The sequence below is a fragment of the Centroberyx affinis genome, unplaced genomic scaffold (assembly GCF_046629955.1).
Source record: "Centroberyx affinis isolate AG114_WGS23_722 - 3 ecotype Tasmania unplaced genomic scaffold, CSIRO-AGI_Caff_v1 ptg000713l_1, whole genome shotgun sequence".
NCBI lineage: Eukaryota > Metazoa > Chordata > Actinopteri > Beryciformes > Berycidae > Centroberyx > Centroberyx affinis.
In genome coordinates this window covers 43,096-65,290 of record NW_027279330.1, presented here as the reverse complement: position 1 = coordinate 65,290, position 22,195 = coordinate 43,096, and the positions used below count along the sequence as shown (strand labels likewise).

General features: G+C 41.1%; 1 protein-coding gene across 1 annotated transcript; it reads right to left on the bottom strand.

Annotated features, from left to right (window-relative positions):
* Positions 1-11,268: 11,268 nt before the first annotated feature.
* LOC139644153 (ras-related protein Rab-5C-like) lies at positions 11,269-19,080 on the bottom strand. The gene is made up of 6 exons (XM_071519531.1): positions 18,945-19,080; positions 17,697-18,060; positions 15,779-15,930; positions 14,995-15,117; positions 14,708-14,801; positions 11,269-13,973 (listed from the first exon to the last, which is right to left on the bottom strand). The coding sequence occupies exons 2-6, from the start codon at positions 17,863-17,865 to the stop codon at positions 13,846-13,848; spliced, it is 666 nt and encodes a 221-aa protein (XP_071375632.1). The 5' UTR covers positions 17,866-18,060; positions 18,945-19,080; the 3' UTR covers positions 11,269-13,845.
* Between the last annotated feature and the right edge of the window lie 3,115 nt (positions 19,081-22,195).

Sequence of the window (22,195 nt, the reverse complement as noted above, 5' to 3'; positions counted from 1 at the left end):
GTGTCTGTGTGCGTGTGTGCGAGGTTTTGGCCTTGTAATATAGTAGGATCACTGTATAATGTTATGTGATGTTGTTTTATCTCCAAGTACATTCAAATCCCTTCACACTAGTCCAGCACCTAACAACAAGAAAGACTTCTAATCTATTTAAGAACAATAAAGCTGATGACCGAACCACAGGAGGATTCACACTCCTAATGTAGTTATATATGAGCTGTGAAAACCCCTTTAGTTTAACCAAACATTCACCACCAAGTCCATCGCCAGAAAGTCTGTTTCTCTTCGGTGAGTATATCACAGCCCAGCACTGACGAGCTTGTTTTGTCATTACACCCCTTCTATTGATCTTTTGCAGGCATTTTCCCATTTTTGCAGTGCCTTAAAAGATTGTTTTTCCACCCTAAGCTCCAGCTAGCAGAGGTTTGTTGGAGGGGATTTACAGAAAGCTGGCGGGGGGGGCTTCGCCCTCTCTTCGCTCGCAAGCAGCCAAGCAAAGGTCACAGTTATCAGTGCAAAGGGAGGATTAGGCTGCCACTATCTGAAGGAGACTGTCATCTGACTTGTAATGACACATCCCAAGAGCCATCGCATCTTTGATGGGAGACTTAGGACCAAATCCATTCCAATGTGTCTGATGTGAGACGGGCTGAGAGGGAGAGGTTTGGGAAAAGCAATCTGTTGTGAGTCCTTTGTGATAAGGTGTCTGCTGCACATGCAATTCAGCAGTGGTGGAAGCTTCCTTTGAGGACGATCATGGTTTGTCGTGTCATTGATTTTGACCATTTCAAATTACCATTGGTGCTAGATGGGGGGTTTGCATCCGCATTAGTCTCAGCCTTCAGAGGACAAAGACAGGAGTGTTTTGTCAGAGCCTACTTTAACTTTTGCCATTTTACTATCAGATATTTGTCGAGGAAATGTTGTGTTCTAAAAACAGGGGCAGGGGTGCATTAATAAAATCCATGACAGAAAATGACCGCCACGGGGCATCCTGGTCCACATGCGACCTACGGTGCACACTATGTACTCACAATATTCGATCATGATCTTTATGTTATCTGCTCTTTCTCTCTCTCTCCTACCTTTTCTGTCACTCTCCCCTATTTCTAATGAAGCAGAAATGTCTTCAATAAAGCTGAGAGTAACGATAGAAAAAGAACTCTAGGGGCCACACTCTACATTAAAAACAAGATTTATTTATTTTCAAGTTAAAAACATCTTCTGGCCATGGAGCTCTTTAACAGACCTTCAGTGAACTTGACAGCCATTTAATATTTTAGTTCATATAATTGGTTTTGAAAAGGTTTCATAAGAAAAAGGTTAGTAGAATTTACCACGTAATCCTTCAGTTAAACTTAAAACATGGAAACCACCAAAATTGGAGTTATGAGGTTTTCACCCGACAGCGACAATATGCTAAATGTGTAAAAGTACTGAGGATTTAGAGTCAACTTGGAATAATGAAAGCTAGGATACTTCCAACAGAGCTGAAGGTTGCCACACTGGGAGGCGTGTCTGAAGGAGTGTTCTGCTTAGCGGGCCAATGCTATTGGTGAATTGCCATGACAGATTTAAGACCTGTGCTCCTAAGTGCCACAGAACAGGTGGCACACTCCATCTGTACCTATATGAGGGGGAATAATATTGCTAAATGCAATACCTGTAGAAAAGCAATTTACTGCAAGGGAGGCCTCAAACATGATTAAGCGTTTTTGATGCATCGGTGTAGTTCCAAAGCAGCTCAGCCCTATACATCTTAAATGAATACTATAGCTAAGATTGAATACTTTTTACCATTTATTTTTCTAAAATAGCCAAGCAGCTACAACCTTTGAGAGTCAGAAATGACTAGGGAGAGCGGAGGAATGCCACCGAGCGATGGCAAGGTTTAGTGAAGCGTCTATTCTTTCTCCACAGTTGAATCCCTTTTTTCAAGTCTACCTAACAGTAAATTTCATTATGTAATTATTGCAATATTTGCTTTTGATTTTGACCTAGATTGACAGCCTTTATACAAATCACAAATAGTTACTATGATTGCTATTCTCTGTAGCCTATTTGGCCAACAGTTCTGTTAAAAGATTACTGAAAGGAGACTAAGACTACATGCTACACACTTAAATATAATCTACAATATAGTGATTATAGTGGGAATAACAATAAAATAAACATTTTCTCTCTTACACAGAGTACCATTGGCATCAAGATTCAATGAGGAATCAAATCAATAAGCACTGATGAAATCCAAATAATACCTGATCCTGCCAACAGCAGGGCTCAACAGCCACACCGAGCCCCGACAGTGACCTTAAACATGGTAGGCTATCTGGAGCGTATGCACTTAGGCTGCTGCCCCACTCCCCACCGGAGCACGACAAAAGCATGTGCGCCTCATTATTTTGTAAACAAGACATTAGAGAAAGTGCTTCTGAGATACTGAGCGTTGCTTACCTTGCAGAAAGAATCTTTACGCTAGACTTGCAGAATGATAGCTTATACAGATGACAAAAAAGTAATATTCTTCACACGTCAACAGGAAATGTGTTGTGGGTGATTGTTCAGTCCTCGGTGGACTTTATCAGCAAGAACCATGAGTCCATTGACAGTGAAGGGCTGGAGCTCAAGCTGCTCCCGTCCCAATCTCGTTCCACATGATTATTCTCAATTTCACAGCTGATGGTTTTTACTGAGACAGACGGCAGCAGCCAAATGCCAAAGTATAGAGGGGAGCACACCGAGGTGGGAGAGAAAGTTAGAGAGGGAGAAAAAGATAGGCTGGTCACTGAACTTCATTACCAATGTTTGGGATAAAAGAAGTAATCTGCGAATGTGGCCTATTCTCGGGAGCAGAACGCTGAGGGATATGGGGCACATACTATACTATACTTGGGTGTGACAGTCCAGGCCTGGCCCAGTCTCAAACATTTGTGTCTAAACTCAACCCAAGAGAGAGATAGAGAGATAGTAACTTTTGTGAGCCCAATCTGGACTAAAGCCAAAAATGCTGCTAAAAATCATGTTTTTAAAAAAATGTTCAATAGCAAATTTCTAAGAAAGTAAGGGTAAGAAAATGGACAGAAAAATGGCTTCTCTGGTGCATCATTTTCAAATAGGCTTAATTCAAGAACCAAGTCATTTTCAAGAAACCAAAATCTGCAAACCTGAAGCCATCACAACCCCAAGCGAAGAAGTAGAAGTAGTGAGAATTATTTCCCCATCTGAACCCACTTGGTCCAGTTGTGTCCCATTGGGTTTGGTCACAGTAAATATCAAGCTCTAGGCAGTGCGCAGGTAAGGAAGAGAGAAAATGTAACCCTGGCCTATTCCTAGGAAGATAGCTTCGTGCATTTCTGTGAATCTCTGTGTTGCTCAGATGGTGTGAGGCCGGCCCAGCTGTGTTCACACCTAAAAGCTCAACTGAATCACACAGACACGGGACTAATGGAAGTACAAACTCTCCCAGTATCACGTTGGAGTGGTAGTGAAAATTACAGCATCACCCTTGGGAGTGGGCAGTGGGAGGCGCGGGATTTGATGAATCAAGGCCCTTTTGTTCACAACGAAAATGACAGTTGGAAAGAACACTGCTTCGGAGGTGCAGCGGTGCTTGGCAGCAGGCAGGCGTCATTTGAAGCCATTTAGATCTGAAGCTGAGGCGGAGGGGGACGGATGAGAGCAAGGTCATTTGAAGAGGATGCGGAAGATGATGATGTTGCCAGCGCTGGGTGTCTAAGTGGCGAGGTCCAGTCTGCTTGACTTGAGTGGCAGCTGAGTACACAGTAATGAGGGTGTGAGAGGCAGGCTTCCATAAGAAGATGTAGCAGCTAAACTGAAATGTGAGCAGCAATACTGACACACAAGGTTTTTCACCAAACTGTACTGAATGACATGGGTGAGTGTACCGCTTTACTCACTAAATTAACTCTTTTTCCTCTTCGGAGGAAGACTAAAGTCATTGCTGATAACCCTCTTTAGCTCCAAAGAACAGCCTATCTGATCTCAAAGAGGCCCAGATGATCTCACTCGGTAAGAAAAGGAAGACACAGTGAAAACAGACTGGTATCTGTTAGGACACCTCTTGTAAGACAGGGAGCTTTTTGTCAAATGGAAGCCCGATGAAATATTCAGCAGTGGTTTTTGTAGTGGCTACAGTTAGCTACTTAAGTTACAGTGTCTATGTCTCTTTCTCTCTCACTCTCTGACCTACCTCTGCTTTCCTACTGCTTCCATGGGATATTTCAGGTGGCTGACACACATAGGCTTCTCTGTCTTTTGCACACATGCGCAAACAAACTTATGAACATGCGCGCATACGCGCTGACACAGAAAGACACACCTTTCCTCCTTGACTGAGAGTGTGATGGGCAGAGTCACATCCTTGAACCCCAGGGGATAAACAATCAGCCCATTCATTAAAGTTAGACTACGTTTGATTTACCATTTACCACCGTTATACCGTTGACCACCATCAACAGGAGGGCCACTATTTGTCGAATAATTAACACTAAAAAGTGAAATAAATGATAAACGCACTAATCTTCTAACTGGAAATCTCTGTCTCTATAACAACTTGGTAATTAGCCTAAACAGCCTTTACTGCCTTTAAAAGTTTCAACTATCATGGAGTTGGAGAGGAGTGTAGGCTACTGAACATTTTAAAGGGAAAAACATTAGTTTATTGTCAAGCAAGTTTTCCCAGTCATTTGGCTTAACAAGACAAGAACAAACTCTTTGTTACAAAGTAACAATACAAACACGATTCCGCTTTTTGATAAATTCAGACCTAACCTTTTCTTCCGAAAAAAGAACTGTAGTAATCCTAGACACATTTTAGAAGACACTATACAAATAGCCTATCACAGCAAACAAAAATACCATAAGTAGCCTACGATAAGGTCACTACAAACTCACTATTGTGTATACAGACACACACTCCCTATAGGAATAGTTCTAGGAATATTATAGTGGTTTTTCGTTAGGGTCAGAAACATCTGGTTTGTTACAGGCGAAACAATTGCATTTTTAGCTCAGGACAAAGACAGACATAGTAGAAATGTTTAGTCAAAATACGACAGCAATCGACATTTGTAGCTGAAATCACTCACAACTGGAGATAAAGACAGCTACGAAATGTAATAATTAATGCCAGAATATTTCCCTACCTGTGTCAGAGGGTTTGGCAGATCCTCCGGTGTGACTGTCCATTTCCAACTGTCACAGATCACGGCGCGAGCTGCAGGCGTTTCAGTCCCGCGAGCGTGTCAAGATAACCATGCTGCTTATGTGCGCGCGCTGTGCCACTGTACTGCCTGCGCGACAGAGATATCAAATCACTAGGCACGAGGATCAGAGAAAGGGAGAAAAATAAAATCGGTATTTGAAGAAACGAGTTGGCGAAGGAAGAAAAATGAAACCCCTGTACGGTATGGAACGATTTGAAACGTCCATGTGCTTAAACCAACATAAAGTAACTTTTAAAAGCTACTCAGAGGATAACAGTGTGTGTGGCTGCAGTTTAGTCAAGGCAAGATAGGTTTGAATGGAAATGTAGTTGCCAATACAGTGCGTTTCCATTGATAGCCTTCAGCAATTCACTATTGCTTATTTATGTTTTATTTTTTGATAAACTTCCAATTTCTATCATGTAACTAATGGTGTCTTGAAGGTGCCCGGTCAGCATAAAGCATGGTAATGAGACATGACACAGAGAAGACAATGACTGTCAATACAGTAGGTTAAGGAGGCCAGCAGACTGTTATACACATAGTCTACTTCTATTGTCATATGGTTGAAACAGAGAAGAGATCCATTTGTTCCATTATTTTCTTCTTCTGCCCAGTGAAAGTACATTTTGTACATATAATCTGGGGGTCTTTGTAAAGCAAATATTGGCATTTCAACAGCCTCTGCCCAACGCTGATGTACATCACTGTTCACTTCTATTAATAACCCACTACCACATAACAGCTACTTGGAGGAAGATAAACTGCCCGTGGGGTCAAAGGAAAATGTTGACCATGTTGTATCACCCTGACACGTCAAATCCTCTCCACCTTTAGGTGCTCTCTGTGCCTTGTGGGCCTATCACCCAGTGATCATTTCCCAATCCCACCCCTCAGCCCCCCTTATTAACATTGTTGGGCTATGTTCAAACATAGATGCCAATAGTTGATTCTGGGACTACACTGAAACGGCACACGCCTGTATGTGTTGTGGTCAAGGTGGCGGTGTGCGGTGGGGCAGCTGTCAGCCAGATAGTGATGGATGCGCTGTGGAAACATACTTGGAGTTTGAGCTATGTCCTTCTCATTGAAGTCCTTTGGCACCCTGCTTGACCCCACCACAAGATAGCCTAAAAATAAAGGTGCACATGTGCTTGTATACACACACAAGCAGAGACAAGGGTGTAAGATAACACAGTTCTTCTCTGCTTCTTTGTCTGTGTGTTGTGTGTTGTGTGTGTGTGTGTGTGTGTGTGTGTGTGAGAGAGAGAGAAAGAGAGAGAGAGAAAGGGTAAATTCTCAGGAGAACAGAACTAGCACACAGGCAAATAGAGCTACATGCATATAGGCTACATGTACGCCACACACACAAAATCACACATACACACGAAACTAGCACAAACTGGATATTCCCACTATAGTGGAATCAACACCGCTTTTGTTATAGTAGATGTGCTCTGACTTGAGTCCAATCAACATGTTCCTATCATCAAAGCTGAAGCCAACGTTCGGCTCCATTATTATCTTGAGTGCTTTCATTAGAGGCCATTTTATTCTTCTGGTCCATGCTGCGCTCCAGACTTATCTCAATCAAGACCAGGCTGCCCCTCAGACCCTTGCATTTCAATTAACCTGGTTACTATGGTAACATTCTTGAAATGTAGGCCTACATACCAAAATCTGTAATATTATTTGGCTTCAAAGTTTTATTGAGATGGAATAATTTGAAGGATGCCAGTGGTTAATTTCAAAAGTAGAGCTAGAGCGGGGGACAAAAGAATAGTACCACTGTAAAATCTATGGCCAGATAATGACTATATTTAAGTGCCTGTAGCACTGTAACACTCAGCAGTGTGACTATACAATATCTGACTTTGGACTGGTTGAGCATAATTCCACATAGATCTAGTTATTGGTCCACTAGCGGCTGTGGCAAAGCAGCATTTTGTTAATCTATTCCTTAGCAGACCGTCAGTGATTCCTCTGGCTTATTGGACATGCTGCTAATAGATTTTGAAACACTGGCAAGCAGATAAAATAATACTTTAGGTCCATTATCTACTCCCAAGCAGTCTATGACTTTAGGGACACACAAGAAACTCAACCGCTAAAGGACTTTAAATAGCAGTAGCTCTTTATTCCTTCATTCTTCTCTCACTGCAAACCCATTGATGCTGTGTTTGGTTACTGTATTCTACTTAAAGTCACAATCAAACAGCATTTTGAGAGCATCTCCTATTGAAATAGGATGTTGGGATGGGGTGTAATTCAAAATTTCATTTCATTTTTCATTTCAGTGTGACTTTAAAGGGGCATTAAGTAAACTATGACCTTTATTGACCTCTATCAGCGACCAGTATCTCCTCTGACACAGGGATCTGGCACAGCCCCTTCACTTTTGGTTAAGGGGCCCACGTAATTTTTTTTTTAATTTCTTCTTGTTTTTAATACATTTTTAAGCCGCTTTTTTGTTGTGTGTATCTAATGCAGAATTTCATTTTCTTACTTTGAAATGTAAGGGCCTTAGTTTTGCTACAAATGATTTAAATGGACTTGGTTTACATTAACTCTGGTTTTATATACGGTACTTAAACTTGGACTTTGCTTTTGATCACAATTGGCTAGCAACTCAGTGGAAACTGTTTTACAAAAAGGTTTACCAAAGTTTACTGGCAAAGAGTGGAAGAAAAATGTCCCCTTCATTGTTCCGTCTGAAACTGTTATCCATTGTCTGTTTCCCAAGGATACCAAAATAGAAGACATTGTTCAAGTTGATTTAAACTGTGAATTCTTTACCCACATGGCTTTGCCCGACCCATTTTTAAAACGTTTTTCACTCTGGAAAGCCCTTAAGAAGTCATCAAGGCCAGACCGGAGTCACTAAAATGGGTTAGGTTAGCAATTCAGGGACTGGATCCATGCTCACCATCATGAACGCTGCCACATTTTCAAGATCCAAGAGAGTCATGGAGGGAAACATTTGGGGTGTTGTTTCCACCCATATCTTTAAAGTTTGTGTTCGATGGCTTTGTGGTAAAAATGAGAGACAGACGGTAATGACAAAACAAATAAATCAAAATGCTGCAGTGCCAGACAAGTATAAAAGATTTGTTGTGTTATTTTTATTTATTTTTTATCATACAAGCGTACGTTCTTCCTTTGTCCTCTTGATCCTTGGTGGAACCTGGGTGATCAGAATTAAACAATATTAAATCATATTAAACAATGTTAACATAGCAGCTGGACCAGGTATTCAGAGCTGATGCTTGTGCTCAAAGAGATTGTATAATCTGAAATCTTAGTCTTAATATTTGACCCCTTTGTCAGGAACTGAGGCAACTCACCATAACCATTAATATTTATGTTACTTCTCCTTGCACCATCCAAAAGTAATATGAAGTTGAATTGCTAGAGAGCTTGTAGCGATTGTCACTCCTCCCTTAACATGTGCGTTCAATGTGCCGTTATGCAAGACACTCGACTAACTAATCAGGGGTCATGAAGAGAAGACTGGGGTTCCTGGGTAGCCAATTTCCTAGTGTGAATATGTGTAACTGACTGAATGTGTAACAGGGTGTTGCTAAAAGAGAGCATAGGTTTTCAGAAAACCCACCATAGGTAAATAAAGGCTGAAATGCAATAGAATCCAAAATACAAAAGCAGTATATTATCACCTGACAGTTCCCGCTGTTTGTTGTGCTCCATTCTGGGTTTCTTCTTCACTCACATCCCATCCTACTGCAATACCGTTAGGTGTTTCATTTTAGATAAGAGCCAATAATTGTAACCACATCAGACATGCTATAGCTATCAGCAAAAATCACCAGCACCACAGTGTTATCCACATATTGTATCCCTCCCTGTCCCAATGCCCTTGGTATTTAATGTCATTTCTGTCTGTCCAGGAAAAGAGAAGGAATCCATCAGGAACTAGCTATCTTGCTGTCAGATGCCGGACTGTCAAGATGATTCACCCTCTTGGCATAACTGTGATTCTGAAAGGCAGATCATAATGCGGAGGGTGGGGTTTTGACGAGATAGGCCTGTTTCTTCCGAAAATAACCATATAGGCAATTATTTCCAAAAGAGAGAGACAGTCTTCCAGGTCATTCTCTCACCTGTCAATATATGGTGATACATGTCAGCACTCAAATCCCATTTTCCCTTCATAAATGATTGATGGGTTTAGTCTTTTTGGTCTGGACCTATATGCTACAGAAGTGGGCCAGTGGTTTTCCCCCAGCAAAGAGAGCATTCACTAAAGTTAATCAAAAAATCCTTGTTGTTATGACAACCAGGCATTATTCATGCTAGTTATTGGCCACATTACCCATTTCATTTGTGCTATAAATGAAAGAAAAAAAAGAAAAGAAAAAGAACAAGGAAAAAAAAAGAGAAAAAAATAGATTATGGATGCAAAATGTGCAGGTGTATATGTGGAAGACTATGTTTATTTTCAGGGCACGTCTCTCCTTTTTTCTGCAAATCTCCCCTCTAAACACAGTCATTTTTAGTCCGGCTCCCACACCATATGATTCATAGTGGCAGTATAGTAAGAAATGAGTTTTTTTTTTTGACAGAACATGCCTTGATTGACAGCCCAACAAATGAGAAAACATTTACTGTGAACAGAGCGGCCGCTTGCATTTGGCAGAGCAGCTGTCTGTCTCTGAGGCATGTGTGTGTGTGTGTGTGTGTGTGTGTGCGCGCGTGTGTGTGTGTGTGTTCCATTGGCTTTAAAAGCTGCTTCACTGTAAGAACAAGGTCTGATGCATCACAGCCACGACAGCAGGTCTGTCAATTTAAAAGACAGCTTACACCATTTCCAGTGTAAAAATCTCAACATGGCCACAGTTTCTTTTTGATGTTCACATGCAGGTCGAGGTCAACAAGTGAGGCTTTCAGCAATCCGCTGTACCAGGCTGTGGAACACAAAGGAACCTTTGACAGTGAACATGTACCTTCTTTAGTTTTTCCATTCTGTGCTCAGGGCGAAACATCATTCATAAACTTTAAATTCTAGTGCAGTCTATGCTCTTTTACCTTTGCTGGTTGGAGACATTATCACTTATGACTAACTTGTTTTTCTCCAAGTGGGAGTGTTTATGAATTATAATGCAGCCTTGCAGATTACGTGACTCCATTGTTACAGAGCATGAATACAACTTGAAATAATACCATTTGTTATTGATATTTTTAAGACTAGCAAGTAAAATACTTTAAAACTGAATTAAAATTGACTGAAATATTGAACAGAAATGACTGAATGAACATTAATGAACTTTTGTTGTCTTGCAAAATTATGTAACATTCAAAATATCAACAAGAGAAGCATGGCTCTAGATTGAATTAGGAGTCATATTCCCACTGATTCCATCCATACTAAAATATATGCAGTGCTTTGAAGTGCTTTGAATAAATCCACCGAATGGCATATACTATGTTGACAGAATTTCCAATACCTGATACAGTCAGGCATTTTCAGACGCTCAGACTAATGCCACAGATATTCTTCAAAATCCTGTACAAACCCATGAGAGTTCCCTTGCATGGAGACCATTTGAAAAATTATGCAGTTTCTTCAACTAATAGATGTAAAACCTGAAAGAGCTGCAGGCACCTCTATTAAAAGGGCACTGTACATCAAAATAGAGTGGACCGATGCATTAACCCAGAGAAACCCTGTTTTAAAATGCGCAGTAGAATAATCAGGTGAGCACAAATGAAGCATACCTCTATTGTGCTATGCCTCTGCAAGACACTGTAGATAATGGAGTTTTTTTCCCCACTGTGCAAGTAATGGCTTTTTACATGGTCACTCTCCATAATGTCCACATTCACACATACACATACATGCTCATACATACAAATGCACACACCATACTGTGGATACATTTCTTCAAGCTATTAAAATTGCGGTTAAGAACGTTGTACCCAAACATGACAATATTTTAGCGCTATACTTGACATGTTTAACTGGTGTAGAGTTTGAGAATGTAAAAAACAAAATAGATTTGTATGTTTTTATTGATGTAGTTCAAGCATCTGCAAATGTGTGCACAGACACACACACACACACTAATCTCTAACCTTAAATATAACCTATTCCTGACTGTAACCCTCAAAGCCATTGCCCTTACCTTTAGCTTACCCGTTTCTAAATGAAGACCAGAAAAATGTGCTCACACTGTAGGACTATGATGTAGTTCTATGTAGATGAATATGGCCACTCATGCAATCAAGAAGACCAATTTGTGATGGCTTGGCTTTGTATCTGGACTTAGAAAGCATTATGCTTCCATCTAGTGGTTGGAAATGTCCATTGTGGCTGTTTCTATGACGCTTGTTATATTTACAGAAAACTAAAGCTTCTATGAGGGCAAATCTGTGAATACAATAAGTGCAACAGGGTCCAATTTACAGTTTAGAATTTTGTTTGAAGTTGTTAAAAAAGTTCCAGTCATTTTGCTGGTGTATATTACAATCTGTCAGTAACATACATTTTATAGTGATAAATTGCTTAAATTTATCAAACGGCGGTTATTTTAATTTTTGACTGGTGGGTCAGTGAAAATGTACTAGAACTCGGACCTACTGGCCCAACTGGGCAAGTGGAAAATAAATTCTTAATGCTGAACCCTGCTAATGGCCATAACAGCCAAAGGACTGAGAGTAGCTTTGAATTGTCCAGACTCAGGTGAAAATGTCACCTGTCTCTTTTGTGTTATCATTTTCACACAGCAGATCCATTCAGCAAATCAATTTTCTTCAACAGGGAGGATCTTCAATGATTGAGCGTTTTACATTTCACTTCAGTGTTTTCAATGGTTTTGTACCCACTATCCATCTTCAAGATCTTCCATGGTTTTCTTTTACTTTCTATGACTATGACAGACCAACAAATTGAAACCGATTCCTGGCATGTTTGTGCTGCCAGCTAAGCTATAAAAAGGATCAAAAAGGATATGATGTGATTTAACCACAGGATTGTAGTAAACAAATAGTTTTCAATCCTGTTTTCTGAACGTTTTGAGTTGATTCTGGTCATGGTAAGCCATAATTGGCCTTGCCGTAAACAGTTGATCACCAAGATCTGAATGTCAATGAATGTGCATGAAACAAGCGGCAAGAACCTCCTGATATTCCATGACTTCACCAAGGAATTTACTTAATTCTTATTTTCCTTCTTTAAAATAAACCTTTCAATTCAATGATAAGGCCAGTAATTTTATGACCAGTGGGAAGCCTGTTGAGATGTTTATCCTCATTCAATCATCTGTGGTGGGTCACCACTGCAAGAAAAATACCACTTCTAGATAAAATTAGAATTTAGCTCAGTGTCAACAAGTAGAAAAACAAGTGCATGTCTTGTCTGTAGAAACAGTGCTTATGTACCATAACAAATATCCAAATATAAATAGCTATAGTGTGGCAGAACCGAAATACAGATGGTCGTGATAACAAACCAAAATATATCTCCAACCATCACCCCTACAAACAAATGAAAGAGAAAACTCAGGAAGTGCCATGGTAAAGGTTCTCCATATCAACTCAATGCTCAACATGCAGACACTGTTTACGCAGAGGTGATATTTATGGCATTTCTTAAAAGGGACATTACAGGGAAAAACATATATGTGCATAATCATTACAGGAATTAGCCATTTTGAAATCGTGGAATGTCTTTAGATACTAGAGGTTGTACTGCAACTAGTCTGATGACTGAAAACGACTGGAATCTGGATTTGGATCAAGAAATCTTGCATGTTATTTATTACTTTTTGGTCTTACAATTTTTTTCACATTTATCGTACAAATTAAAAAAGAAATTGCTCATAACTCTCTGGTGTTACAGGTGTTAATGCACAATGGGTACAAACAATTGAATTTGTTGCACAGATCAGAAACACCTTAAGGTGCGTAGTCTATCAAATCATGACCTGCTGTAAGGGCGTAGCAGTCCTAAGCAGGGTCTAGAGCTTTCCTGGTCACTGTGCCACCAGTGTCCAGGTCCCTAAAAAGCACGACAAAATGCTGTGATCTGAAAAGCAGTGAGACAAAACCCTCCTTTAAGATCAACGGCTTTGTCATTTACGTTTTCAGCAAGATGGTTGGGTATTTGTATCTTTCATAAGGACGACTGATGTAGAGGGAAACAATAGGAATAGAAAAGAAAACAACCGCCAAATTTTGCATGTGCGTGTGTATATATATATATATACACACACACACACACACACACACACACACACATATATATACACACACACACTTACAAAGAGGGTAAAATGACGTACAGCCAACATCCTTCAAAAAGGTAATTTAAGACAGAATTGAATCAACTGAGACAGGGAGGTTGAAGACAGATAGGGAGGTAGATAGATACAAGGGGCAAGGAGAGAAGAGAAGGAGTGAGGGATACTGGTAATTCCCTCTAGCTTATGATTCTTTTAAAAAACGTTCCTTTAATCAAAGGGGATCCAGATAATCTCATCTGTAATCTCAGTTTAAGTGCAGGAGTGGAGAGTGGCTCTGCCCTCTCCCTCCTCTCTGGGTTTTAGTTAGCTGCTGTCCTTAAAACCATGTTCAGGGCTCGCTCACTAAGTTCATTGTTTTGCACTTGCTAGTTGCTGCCGCCACAGCATTGGCTGCTGCGGCCCTGGGGGGCGGCTTCCTGTAGGTCCACTCCAGTCCTGGTCCGCCCCGCTGTTCCCGCTCCGCCCTGAGGATCGTTCTTGGGTAGCTTCTTGGCTACAGAGACAAACAGGATCACAGACACAAGACGTTAAAATACAGCAAATTTAAAAGTTCAAAAATTACTATGTACTTAGCAACAAAATATAGAGTGAACTATGAATAGGAACTTCTGACACTGCAAAAAAGACAGAGACTGGCCACTGTTTTTCTATAGGGCTGCAACTAACGATTATTTTCATTGTCGATTAATCTGTCGATTATTTTCTCGATTAATCGATTAGTTGTTTGGTCTATAAAATGTCAGAAAATAGTGAAAAATGTCGATCAGTGTTTCCCAAAGCCCAAGACGACGTCCTCGAATGTCTTTTTTGGCCACAACCCAAAGATATTCACTTTACTGTCATAGAGGAGTAAAGAAAACAGAAAATATTCACATTTAAGAAGCTGGAATCAGAGAATTTGGACTTATTTTTCTTAAAAAATTACTCAAACCGATTAATCGATTATCAAAATAGTTGGCGATTAATTTAATAGTTGACAACTAATCGATTAATCGTTGCAGCTCTATTTTTCTATACATTAGCAATGGTTTATTTTTCTCTAGGTGTAACTAAATCCAACCATCTAATCAGTGTATACTCAATTAAGATCAGGTAAGGGAGAGCTGTGTCATGTTCAGTTAAACTTTGCTGCAGAAAAACGGAGCTGTAATCTACCTAAAGTATCCATCTGAGGGAGCAGCGATTAGAATCAGATGTACATTTGACTCTGTAGAAAGATGCTCTTACCAATAGCCAAAAAGATTTCGTTGACATTCATGGCAGTCTTGGCTGAGGTCTCCATGAAGAGTAGACTGTTGTCATCAGCGTATGCCTGTGCCTCCTGAAGGGAACGTTATTTAGATGTTTAGGAGAGTATTACACATTTACTGCAGGGAATGGTGCAATTGGGACAAGAGCCATCACTAAATTAAAAAGATCCTAGGCCACACCAGAGAGAAATGGTGATGACCATGCCATCTCCACATCCACTAACATCCACTGGCATGATATAATATCTTATCATATCTTCATACCTGAAGGTCTACAGCTCTCTTGTTGGCGATGTCAGCCTTGTTGCCAGCCAGAGCGATCACTATGTTGGGACTGGCTTGTCTCTGCAGCTCCTTCACCCAGTTCTTTGCTCGTGTGAAAGTATCCTGATGAAACAACAGGCTTGTCTGACATTGGTCTTAACCAGTATAGTCAGTATAGTAGTATAAATTCATGTGAAGTCGACCTCCAACACTGGCTGACCTGAGGATTTGATGTTACTACTTAAACACTTTTGAACACCTACACAGATATCTGCACTAAAAACAACTATGTTCAACCACAGTGAAAAGTAGCTTTTAAGGCCCTATCCTGGATAATTTAATTACACAACTGATCCAATTTTAAGCATAGGACAGATACAGATGTAGAGTAACTGAGTGTCTTTCACATCCTACAGTAACTCTCATTGCTTCAATACAAACCTTGTAAAGCTTCATAATGCATTCTAAAATTCATAATTGCCCGTTATCAACATAAAAGGTTTGTTTACAACTTCACATGTAAAAAAAAACATGTTTAGCAGTCATATACTGTCAGAGCTAGTATCAAGAGATCAGACAATCAATTTGATAGCAGAGAAACTGTCTTCAATAAACATAAAAATTGATAAAACAAGTAGTTTTATCAATATGGCTAAGGTGCCATACAGCTGTGCCATTACAGATTCAGCCTTGAATCTAGAGTAAAGCAACAAGCCATCTGACTTCATCTTGTGGCTACTGGCTAAGTTCTGTCCACCACAGTTGAACCACAGAGGAGACCTACTGCATTGGTAATGTCGTAGACCACGATGGCAGCCTGGGCTCCTCTGTAGTACATTGGAGCCAGGCTGTGATAGCGCTCCTGGCCCGCTGTGTCCCAGATCTCAAACTTGACCGTGGTGTCGTCCAGACAGACAGTCTGGGTGAGGAAGGCAGCTGAGGAGGGAGGGAGAGAGTTCATCAGTGGAATGACAGTTGGACAAGTGCATCAGTACCCATTCACTTTTCCGTCCTGTAAGGTCCTGTCCAACTATGCATCTAATTTAGTGCTTGAAGGCTATGTAACATCTGATGTGAAAAGCATGCACACTCAAATTCCTTGCTCAAAAAAGTTGACTTAGTTGTTATAGGGATAAGGAGCATGAGCTTTCAGTTGCTGAAGTTGATTTAAAATATCTGTTACAGCATATGCATGTGGCACGGTGGGATCAGGGAGAATAATTCTTTTAATCGCTTAGCAAGGAAACTCCACAATTAAGTGCTTAATATAGTGATTAATATAGTGATTAAGATAATGGATTTTGCTATTAACGCTATGTTCATGGTGTCTATTCTGTTTGGCCTAATTTGACAGTATGGGTGTCAAAAATCTGAGAATGGGGGCGCCCCGGAGGCTCAATCGGTAGAACGCTAAGTCCTAATGGCAGCGGCACGTGTTAGAATGCGGCCCATGCCCTTTGCTGCATGTCATCCCCTCTCTCTGCCCCGTCTTTCCTGCCTCTCTCTACTGCAGCTGTCCAATAAAGTAGGTATGCCAAAATAATAATAATAAAAAAATAAATTGAGAATGATCAACTGTAGAAATGTATTTTACACATATAAGCCAAATGGTGCAAATGGTGCAATTTGTACTACATGTTCTACATGCGTCTTAGTGTTCAGACAGCATGGGAAGAGAAGTGCTATAAGAAGTGTTTAAGTGTTAAACCAGTGAATGCAAGCTGCTGACACTTCACTTGGCTCAAAGACAATGCCTCAATCACATTAGTTAAATTAATGTGAGAAAGAGAGATTTACTTGCTACCTCGACAGAGACTGTCTCCTGTGTTCACTGCCTGCCATTGCTGTACTAGAAGCTGATAAGATGAGGCTGCTATTTTGAACGCATCTTGGTCTGGATCTACTATTAAATATTCCTGATATATTATCAATCATGAAGCAAGAGGAGCAGGACGCCCTTTGAGATCAAACTGAAATAGCCTGTCAGTTTCAACTACAGCTCCCCTCCATTCCTTTTAACGTTTCAGCTGTCACATACTGTCAGTCCTGGTATCAAGAGCTCAGACAATCAGTTTGAGAGTGAAGTATGTCTTCTATCAAATGATAGAAAGAAAAAAAAAACAAATAAACAAAGCCAGCAGTGGGGAGGGGGGCAATGTTTCAGCAGGAGGAGCAATTATGGACGGGGCCTTTGGTCCAGAGCGGTTCCTCCTGTGGCCTGTTTGTCATATATTAGTTACAGCAGTGCAAGTTCACACAGTATTTGATGCCAAGTATGGCGGCTCTGTGGAACAGCTACATCTTAATTACACATTCATTTGGAATGGTGATAAGACTACTTTGTCAAAGCCAGTGAGGCAAGGTGCACAAGTGGAATTTGATTCAGATCATAACATAATATATGCCATTCGTTAAATAATTTTATCCAAAGCACCTTGCTGTACTATGAATGAACACATTTTCAATATAGGGGCCCACAGTGGGAATCAAACCCTAAACCCTGTTAGTATGAGTGCAATGCTCTACCTATTCAGCTAGACAGGGACTAGAACCCCGAACACAGACAGTATTAGTGTGATGATCTGTCCATTGAACTATATCGATAGACAGGAACATAATCTACTTATTGAGATACACAAAACCCCCTTCATCAGACCAAATTCAGTTCCTCAACAGTCTAGATGCATCTCTGTATCACTTACCTCCAATGGTGCTTTCCTGGTATTCATGGAACTGGCCTTTGACAAAGCGCAGCACTAGGCTGGACTTGCCCACCGCCGACTCGCCCAGCAGCACCAGTTTGAATTGGCAGATTTTGTTGGCTGCCGCGGGGCCATTAGGCCTGGTTGCTCCTCCACCGCGCCCCGCCATTGACAGAAACAGGGACTGCTCTGGATGAGAGGGCCTGAGCTGGGCTGAAACTGTGGCTGGCGAGGGGCTGACAGACGTCTGGATCGGGCAGCGGAGCCAACTCCAGAGGCACAGGCACTGATGGTGAGCGAGGTCAGCGGCCGAACTCCTTGTGCCAAGCACCAGACGGGGCAAGTAGAGGTGGAGTGACCCAATCTACCAAGAAAAATAAGACCACAAGAAATGAGCTGGTAAAGGCCACGTTCTCAGGAAAGCATTTGGTGACAAAAGCTTGGGCTACACAGTTCTGCTTTCAAAAGAAGCCAAGAGGTTGTAAAGTTCCCGCACAACACTGCACAGAGGATGGAAATGGGAAAAAATAGTTGAGGCCTTAGAGTTGATAATATAACATGAAACACTGTAACTACTATTTTGCTTTGGCTTTGACTAAAAGGGTTGTTAACAGCTTCATGCCGCAATCAATCTTGGGGAGTCAATATCACAATGTCATCCAAAAAGTCTGGATTAAAAAAAAAAAAAAAGGCTGCAATCCAGGTTGTTTTGCTCTGATTTTTAAAGAGACAGATGACATTTAACGTTGTCTTCAAATTGCCTTATAACCTTATGATGTTGCCTGGGTGGAACTAGCTAGGCTAATAGTTATCAGTACCTACCTAGGGTTAGTAACTGTAACGTTACCACTACTACTGTAACTAGGTGGGGCTATGGCTAGAAATAATGACAGTTAATCTGCCGTGTCGTGAATGGTGAGGTGAACTGTTCACATAGCAAATTGTATTGATAACTGCAACTAGCCAGGGTGCATCGATCGACCGATAGAGACTTGGGCTAGTGTGTCCCCGCACTTCCAAAACAGGAAAATGTGGCCAGTTTAACAAAATCACAAGTTAGATGGTTGAACCGACCAAAGTGGCGAAGTTTAACTTAGTACACAGAAAACAGAAAGAGAAAACGTCACTTGCATTTCGAGGCTAAGCTTACATGAAAAAAAACCGAGCGAGTTGACGTAGCTATGATTATATCCGCGGTTGTCACACAGATTAACTAGAAAGACAAAGACAACACGTTGTCGTTCTTACCAATACTGAAACACAAACTCCACTGCGCCCCGTAACTTGTAACTTATAACGGCGCTATTCCTCGTTAACAGCCTTTTTCCCCGAATACTTTCAGGCTTAGCAAAATCATACTAGCCCTCACTTCCGCCTTGTGTAACCAAAACACTTCCTGGATTCGCCCGTCACGTGATACAATGTCACAGCCAATCAAACTGTCTATTAGTCAAAAAGGATGTCTACAGTTTTTTTCCACAACATATTGATTATAGTGTAATGATTTCTTTTGAACTATAAAATAGGTACACCACACCGTGAAATAAATCACCATGAAATGCCCTAGATTTCTTTTTTTCTTACTCTTATACACTTTGGTCTGTCTCGTCTACCACAAGGTGGTGCAACATGATAGGAAATAACAATTCAGCAGGCTTTAACAACTACCTGCTTTTAATTGTGTGACATCAGCACTCCTCTCCAAAGATTCTGCATCAATAATAAACTGAAAAAAGTTTAATATTTGTCCCTAAGATTGGCTAAATAGCCTTTATGAGCTGTGCTTAAATTGTTTTATGTGGTACAGAGTCTAGGGGTCATGTGTGATGGAAGGGAGTAGGCTTGTGGTTAGTTTAAATCAGTTAAATGGGGAGAGCCCTCCTCGATTTCTGACTTACAGTGTCTTGATAAGCTGTATAGCTGGTGAGCAACTACTCATCTTTGTCGCATGAAGACTCAGAGACAAGGAAGCCTCTCCTTTCTTTTCTCTTCTTGTCATTTCATGTTGTGAAAGCTCTCCTTCTAACCTTATCCATCCCTGCAGGTCTCTTTACACGCAGTCCACTGTAAAGGCAGATTGAGCGCTTTAACTATAAGTCAGAAGTCCAGGAAGCTGAGCTCATCCCAGCCTATACACTTTCATTCTGTTTCTGCATTTCCACAGGTCTGCTCATCTCTCCTAAGGGGAAATTTCTTGTTCTTCTTCTCTGTCAGTCACATATTTCTTCATCGGATCTCATGCTGTCACTAACTCACGCCACCCACCTTCACATTGCTGATTTTTTATCACGTCCCCAAAGATTTCTTAAAACACCTCCATTCTCTCCTCACTCCCTCAATCTGGCTTCTTTCTCTCTCTTTCCACCTTTCTATCTGCCCTCTCGTCTTCCTTTGACTTCCTCAGCCCCCTTTTCTTACCTAATTTTAGAGGAAGGTTGATGATATCCTTGACTTTTCCTCACGTCTACTCTCTAGCCCTCACCCCAATTCCCTCACCAACTCCACTTCTAACCCCACTGACACTGTAACATCTCTCTCTCCTCTCTCTTCTGAAATTAAGTCCTGAAATTCATTTCTGCCAGAAGTGCCACCACCTGCCTTCCTGACGCCATTCCCTTCCTCCCCCAGACAATCACCGCTCATCTGCTTCCTTCCCTGACTCCCGTCGTCAGCTCCTCCCTGGTGTCAGGCTGCAAATCATCTGCATTGAAGCCAGATAGAGTTACTCCTCCTCTGATGAAACCAAACCGCAGCCCATCCAGTATCAGAAACTACAGAACGCTATCGCTCCCTTCATTTCTTTTCAAAACTCTTGAACACTCTTGAACTTTCTCAAGATATTTTGAGAGTGGCTGACACTGATGCTGTCACTTGAGCACTCCACAGTACGAGAGCTGCTTCTCTGTCTCCTGCCCTCGTCCTCTTAATTAAACCTGGCTCGCAAAGTAATCTCCACCACTTCACGCAGACTTGACTGTACTCCTTCCTGTTGGTTGCCTATAATGTTGCCGATCGATTAATTTATTTAATCTTATTCTACTGTTGCACTCACTGTAAGTTGCTCTGGGCAAGAGTGTCAGCTAAATGGCTACAATGTAAAATATCCAATGGTTTTTCAGCTTAGAGAGGCGGGAGTGAATCTTCACAGATTCTTCTTCCTACACACATTATGTTATTGACCAAAGCTTTTCTCATAGTGTTTAATTTATTGCTGGTGAAATGGATGCGATCTCCAAAGTGCAAACCTGTGCCTAGACTGGTGGTTCTCAAACTGGAGGCTGGGACCCTCCAGGGGGTCGCAAGATAATTATGGGATAGGGAAAAACACATTTCAGCTATACAGATTTATCGTCATGTCTGTTTTTTCAGATTTTTCTCAAATCTTAATAATCTTTAATAATTATTTTTTTTAATATAAATTCTGAATAGTTTTCAGCCTCTCTGCCTCCTCTGATAATTAACCAAGTGAAACAATCTGAAAAGGGAAAATCATATGCAGCCTGTTATGGGGGGGTTACAAGTAGGCACCTCTTCATTTTAAGGGGTCACAAGCCAAAACAGAACCAGTAGCCTAGAGAGCCTGAGCAGGTTATTTGGCTCATGTAGTGGACTAGTAGCCTCATCACCTATGATGTGAATCAAATTTGGCAAGCATATATACAGTCCTGTCCATGTAAAGGTAATTTTACCCGTCTGTTTAGTCAGCATCAAAAATTCTCTCACAACTGACAGCTTGACACATATTAATTTGACATCAGCTACAACTGAGTACAGTGGACAAAGGTTGAGCCACCTGGCAGACCTTGAGCACCGTTCCCAGCTGTCATTGACTGCTGTTTCTCTGCCAGCACTGCTTTCTAAAGCACTTTCATTAACAACACATCAGCGTGGATTGCCTGTTCAACTTTCCGGTGGTGGAAGTTGAGCAGGTATGGGTATCTAATAACCGCCCACTCCATACTGTGAGCAGCCATCTTCGCCTGAACCTTTTGAACCTTGTGGGCTGTTAAAATGTCCTGGGCACAGACACCGGTGCCACTCTCACCTACCTCTGTGTTTTCACTGAGGCTAATATGGAAAAGTGGCAGGAGCTTGGGAACACGATACATAGAAAAACATGAAATATTACAGATGGGTCAGGGTGACATATGGCTAATGGCAGATGAGTGACATGCAAGTGAAAAAGTGACAGGCCATTTAACCCGTAGGTACAGTTGTTGTGTTGTACTGTGTGACAGTGTGCACTGCAGATTAGGGAGTTTCTTATTTCTAGTGATAAGTAAGAAAAACAGGATCCATTTGAAGTTAATTCCCCTACTTTTAAACTGTCCATCTGTGCATCATGTTGGGTTGTTTTTATTGTGGCTTCTTGTTAATGAAATTGCTGCAAATCCAGTTTCCCCATGTGGGATAAATAAAGTTTTCAAACTCTTCCCATTCTAAATACTCAGGACTCTGGTTGTGTTTTATTGCATGGATCAAAGTGGAGCAAAGGGGTC